Source organism: Oncorhynchus gorbuscha, linkage group LG11, assembly GCF_021184085.1.
Source record: "Oncorhynchus gorbuscha isolate QuinsamMale2020 ecotype Even-year linkage group LG11, OgorEven_v1.0, whole genome shotgun sequence".
Lineage (NCBI taxonomy): Eukaryota > Metazoa > Chordata > Actinopteri > Salmoniformes > Salmonidae > Oncorhynchus > Oncorhynchus gorbuscha.
This window is the reverse complement of record NC_060183.1, coordinates 21,570,251-21,592,807: the sequence shown is the minus strand read 5'-3', so window position 1 is coordinate 21,592,807 and position 22,557 is coordinate 21,570,251. Positions and strand designations below refer to the sequence as shown.

General features: G+C 45.5%; 1 protein-coding gene across 7 annotated transcripts in view; it reads right to left on the bottom strand.

Annotated features, from left to right (window-relative positions):
- The window catches only part of LOC124048279 (rho GTPase-activating protein 44-like), a 75,429-nt gene that overhangs the window by 9,805 nt on the left and 43,067 nt on the right, over window positions 1-22,557 (bottom strand). For all 7 annotated transcript variants that reach the window (XM_046368909.1, XM_046368902.1, XM_046368908.1 and 4 more), the window contains exons 2-16: window positions 11,481-11,520; window positions 8,754-8,873; window positions 8,563-8,639; window positions 8,134-8,245; window positions 7,807-7,883; window positions 6,982-7,093; window positions 6,801-6,869; window positions 6,246-6,327; window positions 5,489-5,616; window positions 5,286-5,397; window positions 2,737-2,818; window positions 2,490-2,570; window positions 1,798-1,911; window positions 1,407-1,498; window positions 956-1,136 (exon numbers count right to left, since the gene is read on the bottom strand). In XM_046368909.1, coding sequence (XP_046224865.1) covers window positions 956-1,136; window positions 1,407-1,498; window positions 1,798-1,911; window positions 2,490-2,570; window positions 2,737-2,818; window positions 5,286-5,397; window positions 5,489-5,616; window positions 6,246-6,327; window positions 6,801-6,869; window positions 6,982-7,093; window positions 7,807-7,883; window positions 8,134-8,245; window positions 8,563-8,639; window positions 8,754-8,873; window positions 11,481-11,520 — 1,479 coding nt within the window. The remainder of the gene's footprint in view (window positions 1-955; window positions 1,137-1,406; window positions 1,499-1,797; window positions 1,912-2,489; window positions 2,571-2,736; window positions 2,819-5,285; window positions 5,398-5,488; window positions 5,617-6,245; window positions 6,328-6,800; window positions 6,870-6,981; window positions 7,094-7,806; window positions 7,884-8,133; window positions 8,246-8,562; window positions 8,640-8,753; window positions 8,874-11,480; window positions 11,521-22,557) is intronic.

The window sequence follows — 22,557 nt, the reverse complement described above, 5'->3', positions numbered from 1 at the left end:
CCCTTGAGGATTGCACAGATGATTACGGGTCTTGTTGTGTGCGATAATCATTGTGCGTATGTGTATTTATACAAGGTACTCCTCGCTCTTTTGTTTGGGTTTCTACCCTGTGTTTTGTTTACGTGTTTGTTTGGTCTTCGTCCCTGTGCCTTTACACAGCACGGCATAATTTGGGGCTTAATAAAAAAACTATTATGCATTCCTGGACCTGTCTCCCGAATCATTTATTCCAGCGTAACAATATTTTCAAAACAAAATCCTATAACTATTATTTGAAATTATCTTCAAATACTTGCTTCCAAATACATTTCAAATATCCCTAGGACCAAACAAACCTGGGGTCAAATTCATGGGCGTATTTAAATGTTTGTTTAAAAAAAAAAACTTTTCTGTGTTTTTGACTATTTTCAAATACATAGCACTACTTTCTAAGTTAATTTTCAAATACATTTGCAAATATTCAACTACTTCTCAAAATACTTACTTGAAATGTATGTGAAAATTATTGAAATACCTTAAATAGTATTTAAATCCAGATCTGCTATGCCATACATCTTCACAAAACACAAAAATACGTTGCTAGTCAACCAAGCCATTACCCATTTCTCATGCAAATCCTTTATTCTGAACTGTGCTGTAATAACCAATAATATCAATAATAATATTTGATGCCCAATCCCACTGGGCACAGATGTCAATTCAATGTCTATTCCACGTTGGTTCAACGTAATTTAATTGAAATGTAGTGGACACAAGTTGATTCAACCAGTGTGTGCTCAGTGGGATGGTTCATGTTCCAGAAAATAGTTTTCAGTGAGGACAAGGAGGGAAGACAAGCAGTTAGGTAGTTGACTACAGAGACAGAGAGGATTTGACAGAGATGTGGAGGGTAAGACAGGGTAAGATATGGTAAGATAGGGTAAGATACGGCGCAACGAGAGTTGGATCTTCTTACCCATCCTTCTTATAGAACTCCAGCATCATATTATCGGTGGCCACACTGAGTGGGCGTCGGCTCTGATCATTGTGCTTGCGGTCTGAATGGTCTATATCCGGAGATGGCATGGAGCTGTAGTTGGCGTTGTGATTGGTGTGGACTGGGCTGCCATAGTTTCCTGTGACATTAAACTCAATCTCTGAGAGAGAGGAAAGAGATAGGTGAGGGGATTACGTTTGTGACAATTCACATGTATCCTGTTACAAGAACTGACCCTTAATATTGTGAATAATGTCTCCTAAGGTCGGTGACCGACTGTCATACAGTGTCTGTGAGAGCAGACGCTCGGCTCCACTTGCTCCCTTACAGAGGCTGAGACAAGGATATTAAAGCAACGGCATTAACCCCTAATGGATGAGCGAGGTGGTTGTGCCTGATAGAGGCTGAACAGACACTGTGTTTCCCTCACCTCCAGGGAAGAACCAGTCAGCGTGCTGGATGATGGGCTCAATGATGCCTACGATCTGCAGGGACACAGTGGTCATCATCTCTGTAATGTTCCTGGAGGGAGAGAGAGGACAGAGATATTAAGGAGATAGTTTAGTGTGATAGAGAGGGATAACTCTGTACTGGAAATGACTCACTTGAACCTTGAGATATGAGCATTATTTCATTTGGACAGTTTTCTGTATGTTCATGATGTTAGAGAATTGACTGTTAAAATGCCGATAAAAGTCTAGAGATATGAAGGTTAAAGATACATGGAAATGACTAAGGACTATTTTTCTCTTTACGTCACAACCGATGACCAGGCATTGCTTTTAAAAGGTATTTTGTGGTAGAGAGAGGTTAAGTCCTACCCTTCCTGTGTTGTCCACAGCAGGTTGGGGCCTAAGACAATTGCAATATTCCCAGGGGTCATTTTATTTTCGTCCTGGTAGTCATCCAATTTGGCGAGGAACTTGACTAAATACCTGAAAGAGAACAAATAAACAGTGAACTAACTACACATGTATATTTTCAACTAACTATACATAGTCATTCAGGTACTGTATACCGCATTGGATGAGAAATCTCCGAAACACAGAGATTGGGGTTTTCGTGCTCATCCTAAAATGAACAGGTTGCTCAGACAGAACCCGAGGCAGCTCTTTTCGATTGGGCTATGATAAGGACAACTTTGACAGGTGTTTCGCAAAAAGAAGACAACCTAAAGATAATCTTATTTGTGAGATTCAATGAAGACACTGACATGCACTGCAGTCTGTCAGCCTTTTGATTCTATTTCACCTTTCTTTCACTCCCCCAATCCCACTTCTCCTTTTGATATAAAAAATATTTAAAAAATAAAAAACTCAGTACTGGCTGCTTGAAAGCTATGATTCCTCGGTTAAATGCCTCTGCTGATGTGAAAAGAGCAGTGAGGGATAAAAACGGCGAAAGGTGAAGGAAACTGAAATAATTGAATGGTCAGGCAAGTCCAGGAAAGACCAGAGTAAAGTGGATGCGGGACAGAAGAGAGAGAAAGAGCGAAACAGAGATGGCGGCTCACTTGAAGTTGTTGCCGTTGGCCAGGGGTAGTTTCTCGCAGGCTGTGAGGAGGGCTTGGAGTCTCTTGTCTTGGTCTTGAATGCTGCCAGACGAACCACAAAAGAACATCTCAGTGCACAAAATAAACCCCATTGCCAATGATCTCATCCTTTTAAAGTGATTTTTTTTAAATGACCAGCATGGCGTACGAATCCAACACAATGAATAAACATCAACTAATGCCGGCATCATTCTAAGCAGATACTGACTTGGAAGCTTGAATCCATTCGTCGTAAAGTTCAAAGGTCATCAGTGGCTCAGGGAGTTCCCGTAGGTAGGATTTCAAAGCACCTGTCGGGATGAGACAAGTGGAGGGTGAGTGAGAGAAAGAGAGATAAAGCGAGAGGACTGGGGGGGGGGGGGGGTGCTAAAAATGAGAGGGAGAGTTAAAATAAGAAGGTAAGAAGGATTATACAGTTACTGTTTAGGCCTAAAGACAGCGGAGCCAAAAGGTAAAACACTGTCAGACACAGGAATAAGGAGAAATAGGGGGAAGCAGAGAGTGTGTATGTCTCTACTGTAACTATTTCTGATGTGTTGTATGGGATGGATGAACCAGGACGTCCTAGTATCCCTCGCATTTTGACAGTGCGGAGGAAACCACAACAGCTGTGCCACTCTTCTGTGTGTATATATATATACAGTGGGGCAAAAAAAGTATTTAGTCAGCCACCAATTGTGCAAGTACTCCCACTTAAAAAGATGAGAGAGGCCTGTCATTTTCATCATAGGTACACTTCAACTATGACGGATAAAACGAGAGAAAAAATTCCAGAAAATCACTTTGTAGGATTTTTAATGAATTTATTTGCAAATTATGGTGGAAAATAAGTATTTGGTCACCTACAAACAAGCAAGATTTCTGGCTCTCACAGACCTGTAATTTCTTCTTTAAGAGGCTCCTCTGTCCTCCACTCATTACCTGTATTAATGGCACCTGTTTGAACTTGTTATCAATATAAAAGACACTTGTCCACAACCTCAAACAGTCACACTCCAAACTCCACTATGGCCAAGACCAAAGAGCTGTCAAAGGACACCAGAAACAAAATTGTAAACCTGCACCAGGCTGGGAAGACTGAATCTGCAATAGGTAAGCAGCTTGGTTTGAAGAAATCAACTGTGAGAGCAATTATTGGGAAATGGAAGACATACAAGACCACTGATAATCTCCTTCGATCTGGGGCTCTACGCAAGATCTCACCCCGTGGGGTCAATATTATCACAAGAACGGTATGCAAAAATCCCAGAACCACACGGGGGGACCTAGTGAATGACCCACAGAGAGCTGGGACCAAAGTAACAAAGCCTACCATCAGTAACACACTACGCCGCCAGGGACTCAAATCCTGCAGTGCCAGACGTGTCCCCCTGCTTAGGCCAGTACATGTCCAGGCCTGTCTGAAGTTGCTAGAGAGCATTTGGATGATCCAGAAGAAGATTGGGAGAATGTCATATGGTCAGATGAAACCAAAATATAACTTTTTGGTAAAAACTCAACTCGTCGTGTTTGGAGGACAAAGAATGCTGAGTTGCATCCAAAGAACACCATACCTACTGTGAAGCATGGGGGTGGAAACATCATGCTTTTGGGGCTGTTTTTCTGCAAAGGGACCAGGACGACTGATCCGTGTAAAGGAAAGAATGAATGAGGCCATGTATCGTGAGATTTTGAGTGAATACCTCCTTCCATCAGCAAGGGCAATGAAGATGAAATGTGGCTGGGTCTTTCAGCATGACAATGATCCCAAACACACCGCCCGGGCAACGAAGGAGTGGCTTGGTAAGAAGCATTTCAAGGTCCTGGAGTGGCCTAGCCAGTCTCCAGATCTCAACCCCATAGAAAATCTTTGGAGGGAGTTGAAAGTCCGTGTTGCCCAGCAACAGCCCCAAAACATCACTGCTCTAGAGGAGATCTGCATGAAGGAATGGGCCAAAATACCAGCAACAGTGTGTGAAAACCTTGTGAAGACTTACAGAAAACGTTTGACCTCTGTCATTGCCAACAAATGTATATAACAAAGTATTGAGATAAACTTTTGTTATTGACCAAATACTTATTTTCCACCATAATTTGCAAATACATTCATTAAAAATCTTACAATGTGAGTTTTTTTTCTCATTTTGTCTGTCATAGTTGAAGTGTACCTATGATGATAATTACAGGCCTCTCTCATCTTTTTAAGTGGGAGAACTTGCACAATTGGTGGCTGACTAAATACTTTTTTGCCCCACTGTATGTGCGCAGGCACGCCTGTGTGTGTATCTATTTGCACTACTAGATAATCACATTCAACGCGGAGCAGTTTGAATCCCTCCAGGGAGCATCTTTAATTAGCTGTGTTGACTTGATTCTGATGTGTTTGGACTGGGTGACGTGAATCCAATCCTTGACACTACTCTAACCTCAGGAGAGGGTCGCAAATTAGCTTTCCTTTTGGTGCAGGCTCTGCGTATCAGCCTGTTCAACATGGAATCATTAGACATAAACATGGAAGAGGATTCAGAGATAATTATTTTCCAAGGCTCACTCAGGTTTCTATTCACATGCTTGTATATTCAGATTCTGGCACAGCCAGGATCATAACAAGGCTATGTATAAGACCTAAGTTGTTCGTAGGTTGACAGGGAGCCCTTGATAACCCAAACAGACTAGGGGAAGGTTTCCGGACGATCTCCGTGACCATAACAGTTGGCATGGTAACAGGTGCAGAGTGATAGGGAGAGGAGTGTCGGGGGGGTTGGGTTGACAACTCACCTGCGATGGCGTGAGGGTCTACAGAATACTCCTGAACGTCCATCACCCCACAGTCGAGAGACGCCTTGAGCTTCTTCAGTTTGGACGCAGACGGCGCTACTCTGAACAGGCCCTGGAATGGGACAGGAACACCGGATAGGCTAATCAGTACATTGGCACTTGGTAACGGGAAAACATAGCGATAGGGTGGAATACACACCGACCTCTTCCTGCATGCCACAGTCCAGCAGCATGGTGACACAGGCTTCAATAGGAAAGGCAATGTCCCGTCCGCTGAGGGCTAGGTGCTCCTCTAAGGGTTTCCCATAGCACGGCTTCTCCACCCAGGTCTCTGTCAACCCCGACACACACACACACACACACACACACACACACACACACACACACACACACACACACACACACACACACACACACACACACACACACACACACACACACACACACACACACACACACACACACACACACACACACACACACACACACACACACACAGCACCAAGGTTACACGGTCAGCAGGTTAATCAGGTTATTACTAAGGCATGACATTACCTCAAATACACTAGAGCCTCTGTGCAGCCACTGTTGACTTTAACTTACTTGATATACGCCCTTGGTTCCTATAATGATGGATATGTCAAAAGGAAACTAATAGCATACAGTAGCTATGAATATCAGGGTTGGGTTCAGTTCCATTTCAACTACAGCAATTCAGGGAGTTAATAGAAATTCCATTCATGAATTGAAACGTCTTCACTTCATAAATAAAAAATAATTTAAAAAATAATCTTCAGAACTGACTGAATTGAAATGGAATTGACACAAACCCTGATGAATATATTAAAAGATGTGCACCAATGCTCCTACTGCAGGGTTGAAGTTGGAAAGAGATGGTATAATACTGTATGTGTGTAATAATGAGTGAGGGCTGGGTGGGCGCTGGGCAGACAGACTCACCCTGGTGGGCTTTAATCTGAGGCAGAATGTTCTGGAGGAGCTCTAATGACTTCCTGTGGTACTGTGCCTGCACCTCTATCAACTAGAGACAGAGAGAGATGGCGAGTGAGAGAGATGGAGAGAGAGGGAGGGAGAGAGAGATGGAGAAGGAGAGAGAGCGAGAGAGGGAGGGAGATGGAGAGGGAGAGAGGAGAGAGAGATGGAGAGAGAGAGAGAGAGGAGAGAGAGATGGAGAGAGAGAGAGAGAGAGAGAGAGAGAGAGAGAGAGAGAGAGAGAGAGAGAGAGGAGAGAGAGAGAGAGAGAGAGAGAGAGAGAGAGGAGAGAGAGATGGAGAGGGAGAGAGAGAGAGAGAGAGAGAGAGAGAGAGAGAGAGAGAGAGAGAGAGAGAGAGAGAGAGAGAGAGAGAGAGAGAGAGAGAGAGAGAGAGAGGGAGGGAGAGAGAGAGAGGGAGGGGGAGAGAGAGAGGGAGGGAGGGAGAGAGATTAGTGTATGTTCAAGCTGTACTTCAATGAAGACATACAGTGGTGAGGGTGATTAGAGATTAGAGTACTTACTGCCTGAAAGTAGCTTGCATAGTCGATTTCTTTGGCCACAAAATTGTACATGTCTGCTGATAATTGATCCTGGAAAAATACAAAAGCTTAACTTCAGAAAACAAACAGAGATTTCAGAGAAAACATCTTGAGGCAAGTGAGAAAGAGGACGTGAGCGAGAAAAAAGGAGATGTAGACTGACTCGACAGATCTCCATTCGATTGGCTGCCTCTTCCATCTCTTCCCTGAGGTGCTCGCCCTTGGCCCCTGGCTGCACGTTGCTGGACATACCCGATTTGGAGGACTGGTGGAACCTGATGGATGGAGCGAGAAACGGGGGAGGGGGGGTTTAACATCCTATGCAAACATATAGACACCCGCTGCGTCCCAATTATCTATCCTTATGTCCTAAGTGTTTACTTGTTGACTTCTGTGTCTGTCCGTCTGTCCGCCCGCCCGCCCGCCCGTCCGTCCGCCCGTCCGTCCGTCTGTCTGTTGGTCCGTCTGTCTGTCTGTCTGTTGGTCCGTCTGTCTGTTGGTCCGTCTGTCTGCCTGCCTGCCTGCCTGCCTGCCTGCCTGCCTGCCTGCCTGCCTGCCTGCCTGCCTGCCTGCCTGCCTGCCTGCCTGCCTGCCTGCCTGCCTGCCTGCCTGCCTGTCCGTCCATCCGTCCGTCCGTCTGTCTGTCTGTCTGTCTGTCTGTCTGTCTGTCTGTCTGTCTGTCTGTCTGTCTGTCTGTCTGTCTGTCTGTCTGTCTGTTGGTCCGTCTGTCTGTCTGCCTTCCTCTCTCTCACTCTCTTGTCCATGGTAGAGGTGGAGAATGTAGCCATGCCTAGATCCTCACTGTACAGTACAGGCAATCCAACAATGACATTCGCCTGAAACGCTGTAACCAGATCCGTTCACAGGGAGTTGAGTTTCTTCCTGTCTGGACACACAGCAAAATCACGCACCATTTTCACACACACAGAGACACCTTGAAAAGCACACACACACACAGACTCGGGCAGCGTCAGTGAGAAGCTCTTACCTTGTGCGTGCCGAATCCATGTCCAGAACCAGTTTTGCTAATTGTTTCCTTTGTTTCTGGATGTTGGGGATTTCCACCTGAGGGAAATCACATCACAATAAAACAAAGACTCTTTACTCTGGTTTGTTCTGTAGTGTGAGAGATTGGACGGAGACAGACACTGCAATGTCAGAGGCGCTTTACTTGCCTGTTAAACTGATCATCATTTTATCAATTACAATAATTCTGTTCTCCAGCTTGTGCAATAGCTTTGCAGGTGTGGTAAATTTGAGGTGGTGTACTCTCTCTGACCGTGGTAAAGATCATGGTTGCTCTGGTCTACTGTACCTCGGCTAGTTCGTACAGGGGGTCCACCACGTCTCTGTCAATGGTGAACTCAAACAGGATGAGCTCTTGAGCCATCTTCTCCTGTGTCTCGCCACACAGTTTTAGCATCTTCCTGCAACCGGCCAATGAGAGGCCAGAGAAAGCGCCGCATAGCCAATCAGAACTCAAACCAGAAAAAGCCCTTGTGTCACTTCAAATCATTACCGTATGTGCTATCATAATAATGCATAAAAAGTGTCATATGCTATTGAAATGAGCTGATGGCTGATCGTTTACTCTTCTGTCGATCATGGATCATCGCTCTTTAATACGTCCTGTGACAGATGTGGCAGATGATCAATCGGTAATTAAGGAGATCACTGTGTGTGTGTGTGTGTGTGTGTGTGTGTGGATTACTGTTTGTGTGTGAGTGTGCATGCGCGTCCTCACCCCAATAGTGAGTCGTCGCCCAACACTGCAGCTCCCTCCACCAGGCATTGCGCTAGCGTTGTAAGGGGCAGCTTTTTCTACACAGGAAATAGAACAGGAGAACGTGTAACACTCCCTTGGAAATGTATAATCTCAATGTCAGCATTATACAAGAAGGAACAGGGAAAATACAGGCAGACAGTTAGACTTACCGAGGGCGATCTGACAGACCTTTTCTCCACATCCACCCCCTGTTGGCCCTGCAGACAGGCAGTCAGCTTCTTGTGGGTGCTGTGGGACACCTGTTTGACCAGCTCCAGCCGCTTCTCCACCTGATGGACAGACCGAAGGACAGGGCTCACTGATCTGGGTTTCTCTCTTCATACACACGGACACCCAAACACACACACACACACACACACACACACACACACACACACACACACACACACACACACACACACACACACTCACACTCACACTCACACTCACACACACACACACACACACACACACACACACACACACACACACACACACACACACACACACACACACACACACACAGAGAGATAATCTGAATGCAATAAGTACATCCTGTAAGTTCTCTCTTTAACAGTTAAGTGTTCCCTACACTCATGAGAAACCAATCCAGTGGAACCGATGTCGCCTATATTGACGATTTCATTCATCTAAAGGTATTACACAGATGTAGGATCGTAATTCGAGACAGTTTGCTACAGCAAGACAATAATCCTGCAGCAACAGGAAACGTGAATTATAATGTGGTTGATAATTAATATACATTTTTGTAAGAGTTTATATATTTTTCGTAAGGGAACATCAATTCTGAAATTTCAAGGTGGAATTTACAAACTTTTTAAACCTTAAATACACTACACATTTAAAATGTAAAATCCTGCAACAGGGTGATCAAATTAAGATCCTACATCTGTAGCCTGTAGTCTGGCTCACTCAGTAAATCAGAGGGGAGGTTCAGCCTTTGTCTCTAATTAAAGAGGTTCCATTTTGGAGCTGATTAACTTTGCCTTCGGTAATTCGACACCCATTTCACACAAAACATACTCTGTTTTAGGGTTAGAGTTTCACATTTAGAAAAGAGTTATGTACAGTGCATCCGGAAAGTATTCAGACCCCTTCCCTTTTTCCACATTTTGTTACATTACAGCCTTATTCTAAAATTGATTAAATTAATTTGTTTCCTCATCAATCTACACACCATACCCCATAACAACAATGTGAAAACAGGTTTTTAAATATTTAAGAAAAAAAGTATTTACATAAGTATTGAGACAATTTGCTATGAGACTCGAAATTGAGCTCAGGTGCATCCTGTTTCCATCGATCACCCTTGATATGTTTCTACAACTTGATTGGGGTCCACCTGTGGTAAATTCAATTGATTGGACATGATTTGGAAAGCCACACACCTGTCTATATAAGGTCCCACAGCTGACAGTGCATGTCAGAGAAGAAAAAATATCCTAGAGCTCCGAGACAGGATTGTGTCGAGGCACAGATCTGTTGAAGGGTACCAAAACATTTCTGCAGCCTTGAAGGTCCCAAAGAACACAGTGGCCTCCATCATTCTTAAATGGAAGAAGTTTGGAACCACCAAGACTTCCAGAGTTGGCCGCCTGGCCAAACTGAGCAATCGGGGTAGAAGAGCCTTGGTCAGGGAGGTGACTAAGAACACGATGGTCACACTGACAGAGCTCCAGTATTCCTCTGTGGCGATGGGAGAACATTCCAGAAGGACAACCATTTCTGCAGCACTCCACCAATCAGGCCTTTATGGTAGAGCGGCCAGACAGAAGAGGCACATGACAGCCCGCTTGGAGTTTTCCAAAAGGCGCCTAAAGGACTCTCAGACCATAAGAAACAAGATTATCTGGTCTGATGAAACCAAGATTGAACTCTTTGGCCTGAATGCCAAGCGTCACGTCTGGCACCATCTCTACGGTGAAGCATGGTGGCGGCAGCGTCATGCTGTGGGGATGTTTTTCAGCGACAGGAACTGGGAGACTGGTCAGGATCGAGGGAAAGATAAACAGAGTAAAGTACAGTAAAGTACGGAGTAAAGTACAGAGAGATCCTTGATGAAAACCTGCTCCAGAGCGCTCAGACTGGAGGCGAAGGTTCACCTTCCAACAGGACAACAACCCTAAGCACACAGCCAAGACAACACAGGAGTGGTTTCGGGACAAGTTTCTGAATGTCCTTGAGTAGCCCAGCCAGAGCCCGGACTTGAACCCGATTGAACATCTCTGGAGAGACCTGAAAATAGCTGTGCAGTGACGCTCCCCATCCAATCTGACAGAGCTTGAGAGGATCTGCAGAGAATAATGGGAGAAACTCCCCAAATACAGTTGTGCCAAGCTTATAGCGTCATGCCCAAGAAGACTCGAGGCTGTAATCGCTGCCAAAGGTGCTTCAACATAGTCCTGAGTAAAGGGTCTGAATAGTTATGTAAATGTAATATTTCAGTTTTTTAATACATTTGCAAAACTTTCTAAAAACCTGTTTTTGCTTTGTCATTGTGGGGTATTGTATGTCGATTGATGAATAAAAAAATGGATTTAACCGATTTTAGAATAAGGCTGCAACCTAACAAAATGTGGGAAAGGTCAAGGGGTCTGAAGACTTTCCGAAAGCACTGTATATATACTTGCAGTTCACAGACACATAACAAACAGGCATATTCTGTAGGCCTATTAGGCCTTTATAAGCACGCACGCACACACACACACACACACACACACACACACACACACACACACACACACACACACACACACACACACACACACACACACACACACACACACACACACACACACACACACACACACACACACACACACACACACACACACACACACACACACACACTAACAAAACCTCCCTTTGACTCTTACCTGTAGCAGGTCTTCACTTAATACTTCAGTTTTTTCAGCTCTGCAATGAAGAAGAAGAGGAAAGGCGATTAGGGTGGAGTGGGGAATTAGGGGATACATTCTCTAACAAGTTACCGTGGGAATGGGAAATGTATGCACATACCGCTGAATCAACGTTATTACATCACAGAATGCAGTTCCATGCGGATGACTCATTTCCCCGATGATGCCTTGAGCTAGCCATGTAACAGGAATGTTTACTTTACTGTTCTCAGAGTGCTGAGAGAGAGAAAACATAACGTTCTTCTGAGTAACAACTACTTGGCTGCCTTATAGACCAAACAAGGCCCAGCTCTTTTTGGGACGCTTATGGTGTGTAGCGAATCACCCCACTCCCTCATCGCTCAACGTCACAGAATATTGCTCAATACTGTACAACAAACATTGGTTTTCTGTAACTTCTTTTTAGCCATGTTGTCATTTTATCAGTTACTTTTGGGTAATGGAGAATGATTCCGCTTTAGATCATCACTAAGGTGAACAAACTCACTCATGAGAACTCACTCGTGGTGATAACCGCATTTTCCAGAAAATACGGGGGAAATGCTGCATCACCTTCAACTTTGAGTCACGTAAGTAGGAACACATGGGTTTCTCATGGGTTTCTTTCCATTATGCTTTGAAACAGTGTTTACTGTGGGTCATAAATCATTGCTACTTCTCCGTGTTCTGTTTCTCCATCTTCCCTTCTAAGAAGCATTGCAGGAGGCCTTGGAGAACTGCTGAGTCATTTGGCTGTCTCTATTGTGGGATCTTTCTGCCTGGTCTCATCTATGCTTGTCGGTGTCATGGCAAAACGATGCGGATTTGCTAGGGGACCCGTGTGTGTCCTGATGGAGCATGGGGGGTTGGGGTGGGTTTGATCTGGTAGGGGACCCGTGTGTGTCCTGATGGAGCATGGGGGTTGGGGTGGGTTTGATCTGGTAGGGGATCCGTGTGTGTTCTGTTGGAACATGGGGGTTGGGGTGGGTTTGATCTGGTAGGGGACCTGTGTGTGTTCTGTTTGAACATGGGGGTTGGGGTGGGTTTGATCTGGTAGGGGACCTGTGTGTGTTCTGTTTGAACATGGGGGTTGGGGTGGGTTTGATCTGGTAGGGGACCTGTGTGTGTTCTGTTTGAACATGGGGGTTGGGGTGGATTTGATCTGGTAGGGGACCTGTGTGTGTTCTGTTTGAACATGGGGGTTGGGGTGGGTTTGATCTGGTAGGGGACCTGTGTGTGTTCTGTTTGAACATGGGGGTTGGGGTGGGTTTGATCTGGTAGGGGACCTGTTTGTGTTCTGTTTGAACATGGGGGGTTGGGGTGGGTTTGATCTGGTAGGGGACCTGTGTGTGTTCTGTTTGAACATGGGGGGTTGGGGTGGGTTTGATCTGGTAGGGGACCTGTGTGTGTTTTGCCCTCTACTTGTTCTGTCTGTATTATCTGTATAATAAAAAAAGCCAAATTAAACAACTTTTGAGAAATAAAAAAATGACATGTTTGTACACACATGGTGTACACACTCAATCACTCACTCACTCACTCACTCACTCACTCACTCACTCACTCACTCACTCACTCACTCACTCACTCACTCACTCACTCACTCACTCACTCACTCAAGGAAAAAAACTGGGTTTTTAAAAAACTGTGCTTAAAACTGTGCTTAAGGGAAGGTGTGGACAAGGCACTTCCATTGCCTGAGATTACCCTCTCTGTCTACACATAAGCACCTGCAGCGGGTAAGACAGGTAGCGGGATGGCAGAGGAGGCTGGTGGGTGGAGATATAGGAGGACAGGCTCATCAATGGAACAGTACCAAACACATTAAAACATATGGAAACTGGAAACACAATTTTTATATGTTTTTGTTTTTTTTACCTTTATTTAAATAGGCAAGTCAGTTAAGAACACATTCTTATTTTCAATGACGGCCTAGGAATGGTGGGTTAACTGCCTCGTTCAGGGGCAGAATGACAGATTTTCACCTTGTCAGCTCTGGGGACCCAATCTTGCAACCTTACAGTTAACTAGTCCAACGCAATAACGACCTGCCTCTCTCTCGTGGCACTCCACAAGGAGACTGCTTTTTACGCGAATGTAGTAAGCCAAGGTAAGTTGCTAGCTAGCATTAAACTTATCTCATAAAAAACAATCAATCATAATCAATAGTTAACTACACATGGTTGATGATATTACTAGATATTATCTAGCGTGTCCTGCGTTGCATATAATCTGACTGAGCATACAAGCATACAAGTATCTGACTGAGCGGTGGTAGGCAGAAGCAGGCGTGTAAACATGAATTCAAACAGCACTTTCGTGCGTTTTGCCAGCAGCTCTTCGTTGTGCGTCAAGCATTGCACTGTTTATGACTTCAAGTCTTTCAACTCCCGAGATGAGGCTGGTGTAACCGAAGGGAAATGGCTAGCTATTTAGCACGCGCTAATAGCGTTTCAAACGTCACTCGCTCTGAGCCTTCTAGTAGTTGTTCCCCTTGCTCTGCATGGGTAATGCTGCTTCGATGGTGGCTGTTGTCGTTGTGTTCCTGGTTCGAGCCCAGGGAGGAGCGAGGAGAGGTACGGAAGCTATACTGTTACACTGGCAATACTAAAGTGCCTATAAGAACATCCTATAGTCAAAGGTTAATGAAATACAAATGGTGTAGAGGTAAATAGTCCTATAATTCCTATAATAACTACAACCTAAAACTTCTTACCTGGGAATATTGAAGACTCATGTTAAAAGGAACCACCAGCTTTCATATGTTCTCATGTTCTGAGCAAGGAACTGAAACGTTAGCTTTCTTACATAGCACATATTGCACTTTTACTTTCTTCTCCAACACTTTGTTTTTGCATTAATTAAACCAAATTGAACATGTTTCATGATTTACTTGAGGCTAAATAGATTTTATTGATGTATTATATTAAGTTAAAATAAGTGTTCATTCAGTATTGTTGTAATTGTCATTATTACAAATATCGGCCGATTAATCGGTATCGGCCTTTTTGGTCCTCCGATAATCGGTATCGGCTTTGAAAAATCATAATCGGTCGACCTCTAATGGAATCCACACGTTTGACATTTAATTTATGCCATTCCAGCCATTCCAACAAACCTGTCCTCCTATAGCTACTACCACCAGCCCCCTCTGCGGGACAGACAGGTTGTAGGACAGGTCAGCTCATTGCTAGGAAATGAGAGCCACTAGAGTCCATCTAGTTTGGATCTTTACCACTGCTTATTCCTGTCCACAACAGTGTAGCAGCAGAGTCCTCTGGAACATGAAAGTAAACACTAGTAACATGGCAGTAGTGTTGGTCTTACAGATATACAATATCTTACAGATATACAATAGTGTTGGTCTTACAGATATCATTCAGGTAAAGACTAAACAATACCAAATCACAGTTCACTCTAGTTCACTAACCCAGACCTCTTCCAATAAGCACTCCACCCTCACTCAAACAAACAGACCTATCCCTTATTTATTATAGTCTTACTGAGCATTGCTTTTCATTCTCTTCTACATGTCCCCAGAGTGGGGGACAAAACAAGAGCACACTGACTGGTTTCGGGCAATGACAGAAACAAGAGATTGACTATCTAGAAGAAGTAAAAGTCGTAACAAGGTTTCCGTAGGTGAACCTGCGGAAGGATCATTAACGGGTTGCCAGCCGCCGGCATGGGGCTGAGCTCCGGAAACCAAACTCTGCTGTGGGTTGGGTAGAGGGGGCTCACGCCTCCCGCATCTCCCTTCTCTCGGCGAGGGTGTCATCGGTCCTAGCCCGCTTCCCCGCACGTCCTTTTTGCCTGGGTTGCGCCCGACTGGCTCCACCCCCTTTCCCCGTTAGCCACGGCCACATGACGCACCTATGGGCGGGTGAGTCGGCCGCTACCGAAGGGGACTGGGGGTGTCCGGTGAACCGGGACTTGAAACTGAATTGAATTGAGAGAGCGTCAGCGGGAATGGGGAAGGGACAAGAATGAGACCTGACTGTCAGATCCTTTCACTATCTCACACCTATTCCCTCACTTCCACCGCCTCTCACACCTCCTCTATCTCGCTCTCTCTGTCCGTGTCCTGACAGGAATAGAGCCGAATAGGAGAGAACAGGCAGAGAGAGAAAGGGCCCTGTATGTCTGCGGACGGAGCAGTTGCAGCTCATAATGAGGGTAATGCAGACAAGCCAAGCATAGATCTAGAGCTGATGGATGGGACAACTGCTCAGACTCCTAGTCAGTATCCAGTTATTTTTGCTCACCTAAGGCAGCGGTTCTATATCTCAGGCTCCTTCTATTCTCGGCTCGCGAGGCCCAGTGTATTGATCTGATGAATAATGAGGAATAACAGGAGTGGCTGGAGTGGAGACTTATTTTTTCCATCTTCAGCAGCCTCTCTGTGCTGAGAGTAGCAGTGTGTAGTTCCCTATGTCTTCTGCTGTAGCTACTGCAGTACACACTTCAGCACTTAGCAAATGTAGCTGTGCATTAGCGGGGGAAGGTGTGTAGGGGTGGGGTGAGTTTGTAAATGCGTGTGCATGTGAATGTGTGTGTGAAGAGTACATTACAGTACAGTGTTAACAGTATTACAGTATTCTCCATTTGTAAACAATCATATCAATCATTTGTGTACTTCTTCCTGGATGTAAATCTGAGGGCATAACAGTTACCAAATGTATACGGCTGTGGCGGGCCCCTCTATTCCCCTCAAATCCTGAGCCATTAGCAGGACTGGAGAGAACTGTGAATGAGATTTACTCCAGCATTTTAATTCTCCCATGAGGCAATGACTCACTCATACAAACACAGGCGTGGTTCAATGAGCGGATTACGAATCAGTGAATTCTTGCGACTGGGCACATTGGAACACTCTCTCTCTCTCTCTCTCTCTCTCTCTCTCTCTCTCTCTCATGTGCGCACACACGCACACACACACATGCACATACATGCACACGCACACACACATACACACACACACACACACACACACACACACACACACACACACACACACACACACACACACACACACACACACACACACACACACACACACACACACACACACACACACACACACAGAAAGTAATTTCCCAGGCCGGGTCTGAGGCTGGTCTGACCGTCTGCCTGGCTCGACTGTATGATCAATCACAGCTACGAAGAGAGAACACCTGCTACAGCCTCACACACAGACACACAGACACACACCCATTTCTCATCCTCTCTTTTTAGAGGCTGCATGATGAATGATGGGCTAGACTAGAGAAATGCCATGAAGCAGCACTCTCTCACGAATTTGAAATGACAACAGAGCGAGTATGGCCTATTTTACATTTTACATGCCTTGCGCATATGAAGAAATGTTGGTTGTTTGAACTGTTATACCATCAATAACCACCAGGAGGCATGGTTCCATGACATGTCACACCAGTCCCGACAGTAGGCATATGACTTGGAGTTCATGACCCCCTCCTCATCCAATGAACCAGTAGGTTACATGACATAAAGAATGCGTATCAATGGAATGAAGATAACATATTTATCATTGCAAATGCCTATGAAGTTCTTTCAACCCATATTACCACACCCTGCACAGAGGATGTACAGTTGCAGCCAAATATATTGGCACCCTTGTACTTTTCTTAAATAGTTCCCTATTTCTTCTGAAATAAGTTGAAAAAAAACAAAAAACATTTGGGTCACCACACCTTGCAATTGGATTTTCAACATTAGAGAACAAATGTCATTATTGTGAACTTAAGTTTAAGTTTAAAAATAATAATTTAGAAAATAAAGACAATTGGCATGGACAAAATTATTGGCACCTCAGAGCAAGTACTTGGTGGCACAGCCTTTGGCCAAGATAAATGCCGTCAATGGGTTTGCTGCTCCTTTCTACTAGCAATTTGCCCCCACTAATTCTTCAATGTTTAAGAGATTCAACTGCTGTCTTCAGCTCTCGCCAGAGGTTATGGATGGGATTCAGATCTGGACTCTTTGCTAACCACTCCAGAACAGTCCAGCATTTCTTCTTGAATCATTCCAGGCTTCTTTTGATGTGTGTTTGGGTTGTTGTCCTGCTGGAAGTCCCACAACTTTCAACAGACACCGGGTTGAACATTGCACTCCAAAACACCTCGATAATCTTCGGATTTCATGATGTCTTGCACACATTCAAGGCCTCCAGAAACCAGAGACAGCGTAGCAACCCCACAGCATTATTGAACATCCCCATATTTGATTGCATTTGGTCTTTGGTAAGCATAGGATGACTCCACTGCTGAAGGAGACACAACAAAGCTTGTTTGAACTTCTAAAAGTAAAACTAAACAAGCCTATATCCCGGGGAAAATTTTCTGTAGACCAATGAAACAAAATGAGAGCTCTTTGGCTAAACAGATCATCGCTGTGTTTCTGATGACCAAATGAAGAATTTAATGAAACGAACACCCTCCCTACAATCAAAGATGGGGGAGATTTGATCATGCTGTGGGGTTGATTTTCTGTCTCTGGTACTGAATGCTCTGGTACTGAATGCTCTGGTACTGAATGTGTGCAAGACATCATGAAATCAGCAGATCTTGTTTTGAAGACCAATGTTCAACCCAGTGTCCAAAAACGGGCTCTCCATTGAAGGTTGCTGGTGTTCCAGCAGGACGACAATCCCAAACACACATCAAAAAAAGCCCTCAAGAATGGTTCAAGAAGAGATGCTGAACTGTTCTGGAGTGGCCAGATCTGAATTACATCCAAAACCAAAGGCGAGATCTGAAAACAGCAGTTGGTGGAGGGTACCCCTACAACATTGATTCATTTAGAGCAGTTAGCTGCTTAAAGGTGGGCCACATTGCCAGTAGAAAGTTGCAGCAAGCTCATTGTTACAAGAAGAGTTTGTCTGCAGTTATCTTGGCTGTTCAACCAAGTACTAGCTCAGGGGTGGCAATACTTTTGTCCATGCCAGTTGTCTTTATTTTCTAAGTACAATTGTAAACCTAAGTTCACAAAAATGAAATTGGTTCCCTAATGCTGACAATCCAATTACAAGGTGTGGTGACCAGAAATCATTACTTTCAGTCTACAAGCAAACGACTGCATATGAGAAATAGGAGTTGAGTTATCCCGACACACATGAACCCTCTCTCAGGCTATGCAACATCCGCTGTGTGATGTGAGGTTAAGCTTTTGTTACAGTGAATGCCTGATGAGGCTCTCTGCCAGTCAGAAGCCATTTCCCATCTAATGTTTCCAACAGACAGATCATGCAACACACACACACACACAAAGATTCACAGAGGAAAATAAAACAACATTTCCTTCTGTAGGCCAAACACTACTTGAAATGTGTTCAGAAAATAGACACAACTCTAGCTAGCCGACAGTACATGCACACACTCACACAGCACAGAGGGATAGAGAGGCTGAGAAATGCAACACCGCCTCCTCAGAGCAGCAGATCCCACATGGCAGCTGCTGTGCTATCATCTGAGCTCTAGCTCTCTCTGTAGACATGTTTTTAATTCCCCAGCACATATTTAGCCAGCCAGCCAGCCAACACACACACACACACACACACACACACACACACACACACACACACACACACACACACACACACACACACACACACACACACACACACACACACACACACACACACACACACACACACACACACACACACACACACACACACACACACACACACACATATCCTTAATGAGTGTTACAGTACCAACACCTCTGCTACAGATACAGCCAACTCTGACCATTTCAGACGGAGACAGTAGTAGACAGTAGTAGGTTGGGTAGATTACATATGGAAGTTGCCAGTAACTTAGGCTAATATAACTATTTCATTTGTAAGAATATCAGGACTTTAGAGTTCATCAACAAGAAAAAGGGAGTCAGCCTAGTCTTGGCCATATAGGCTTATGTACTGGTCCTTTTTCTCTGCATGCTGCACAGTTACAGTGCTGCCTCGGGGCGTCAATCAGCTAGATCTGCATACTGCACAGTTACAGTGCTGCCTCGGGGTGTCAATCAGCTAGATCTGCATACTGCACAGTTACAGTGCCGCTTCGGTGCGTCAGTCAGCTAGATCTGCATACTGCACAGTTACAGTGCTGCCTCGGAGCATCAGTCAGCTAGATCTGCATACTGCACAGTTACAGTGCTGCCTCGGAGCATCAGTCAGCTAGATCTGCATACTGCACAGTTACAGTGCTGCCTCGGAGCATCAGTCAGCTAGATCTGCATACTGCACAGTTACAGTGCCGCTTCGGTGCGTCAGTCAGCTAGATCTGCATACTGCACAGTTACAGTGCTGCCTCGGGGCGTCAGTCAGCTAGATCTGCATACTGCAAAGTTACAGTGCTGCTTCGGGGCGTCAGTCAGCTAGATCTGCATACTGCAAAGTTACAGTGCTGCTTCGGGGCGTCAGTCAGCTAGATCTGCATACTGCACAGTTACAGTGCTGCCTCGGGGTGTCAGTCAACTAGATCTGCATACTGCACAGTTACAGTGCTGCCTCAGGTCGTCAGTCAGCTAGATCTGCATACTGAAAAGTTACAGTGCTGCCTCGGGGTGTCAGTCAACTAGATCTGCATACTGCACAGTTACAGTGCTGCCTCGGAGCATCAGTCAGCTAGATCTGCATACTGCACAGTTACAGTGCTGCTTCGGTGCGTCAGTCAGCTAGATCTGCATACTGCAAAGTTACAGTGCTGCCTCGGGGTGTCAGTCAACTAGATCTGCATACTGCACAGTTACAGTGCTGCCTCAGGTCGTCAGTCAGCTAGATCTGCATACGGCACTGTTACAGCAGTCAAGGACTAGCAGCAAACACTGAACACTGCAGCAATTTCTGACATCACTGCTGGAATTCCCTATGGAAGAGAGAGAGAGAGGCACCCTAACCAACTCCTGGCATGGGTCCCTGTCCCTCCTCCATTCCTTGTCTGGGCTGTGGACCAGCCAATTTAAACGGCCCTTCACACACACACACACACACACACACACACACACACACACACACACACACACACACACACACACACACACACACACACACACACACACACACACACACACACACACACACACACACACACACACACACACACACACACACACACACACACACACTTCAAATACTTTATTTGAATCCACTGACCAAATTGACATTAAAAACGGATCCAAACATTTCAAAGGTCCCTGTATGCATGGCACTAAAGGGCACATAAAGCAACTCCTTCTCCAAACAATTAGGCTGCCCATGACAGCTGAAACAGAGCAGTACCTACACAACTGCTTTGCCCTAGTTTTTGTCAGGCACACAACCTGGAGGCCAGGCACTGCAAGCCTGTGTATGCGGCCGAGACTGCTAAATATCAGCACTACCAGCCTGCACCTCCACCCCAGGCTGTCCAATCTTGCCACGAGGGGCTGGTATTTAAGAAGCTTGTCGGCAAAGGCCTGCTCCATGTAGCCGTCAAATGAGCAGCCCACTTCCAAAATGAGCACCTCCCCTGGCCTGCCCCCAAAACAACAACATCAGGGCGTATTTGGCACATAGGAAAACACATGATCATCAACATCAAACCGGCTTCCTCTTGCACAAGAATGTTTATGGATGTGTGCTGTTGGTGAGATGACCTGTCTCACATCGCTGGCTATCACTTTGACAAGGCAGTTATGTCTCGCAATGTACACATTCTTGCATGAACAGCAACCATTCACAACATGGGCAACAGACTCCATTACATTTGACCCATGCAGAATACAAAATGGGTCATGGTTTGCAGACTACCAGAGGGCTAGGTTATATTTTGTTGGTGGAACCTCGCCAATGGCAGAATTCTGGAACATGGAATGGGAGGCAGAATGGTCAGCACAGTCCAGAGCAATGAGTTTCCCCTGCAGCCTCAGTTTTCAGCTGCATCCGTCTGATACCAAGGAGTGTTGTCCTCGATGTAGGATGAGATGTTCCAACATGGATGACAGAAGCCTCCACAACAACACAGGGGTCTGCCACCACTGCATCAGAGGCAGTCACTGGCTCAGTTTGTAAATCAGTCTGTGTCCATTTGAGCTCCACTTCAGTGCAGTTGCACAGGCCGTTGAGGTCCGGCCAGTCTGACCAGACTCCAAAGCCCGCAGCACGCCCCAATTTCCCATTGGCCTCCCTGGCCCAGGAAGTTGTCCTCGGTGTCCGTGGCCTGTGGGGCCTTCCTCCTCCGTAGGTCCAGAAGGAGGGAGCCTCTGGCTAACCCCTTAACTGTCACATCATCACTGTTGAGCATGTTCAACAGGTGAGTCAGTCTGGTAGCAGTGTAAATCCACACAACATTCGGGACGCCCAAACCCCCCTCTCTCTGGCTCAGGAGGACAACGTCACGTGTGGTGCGTTGTGTTGAAGTAGAGCCACTTTCTCACCACCTGCACAGTTTTGTTATTCATCTCCCCCAGAACCTTCTGTGGGAGAGGCGCACTGGCAAGCAGATGTTGAATCTTTGCTAGCGCCACCTCTCTCACAGCCTCTAGCTTCATGACCATAGGCAGAGGGGACATGTCAATCATTTCAAGCCTGGTTGAATACTCATGGACAAGCTCCTCAACTTGTCCCCCCCCCCCCAGTCACCAGCAACATTAAACTTGTTACATTAGCAACAAACACACACACACACACACACACACACACACACACACACACACACACACACACACACACACACACACACACACACACACACACACACACACACACACACACACACACACACACACACACACACACACACACACACACACACACACACACACACACGCACTCGCACGCACACACAATGTCTACTCTCACCAAAGGATTCATTAACCTGCCTTGTACTTCAACTCAATCAGCCCCTCCATCCAGACATACACCTCTTCCTGTCTGAAACCTGAGTGTCAACATGGACACAATCAAGGACCAAGGACTGTCCTATCATTGGCTACTGTGGCTAAAGGCTAATGATCCTGATGATGCTGTAAGTCAGCCGTTTGTGCAGTGCATCCC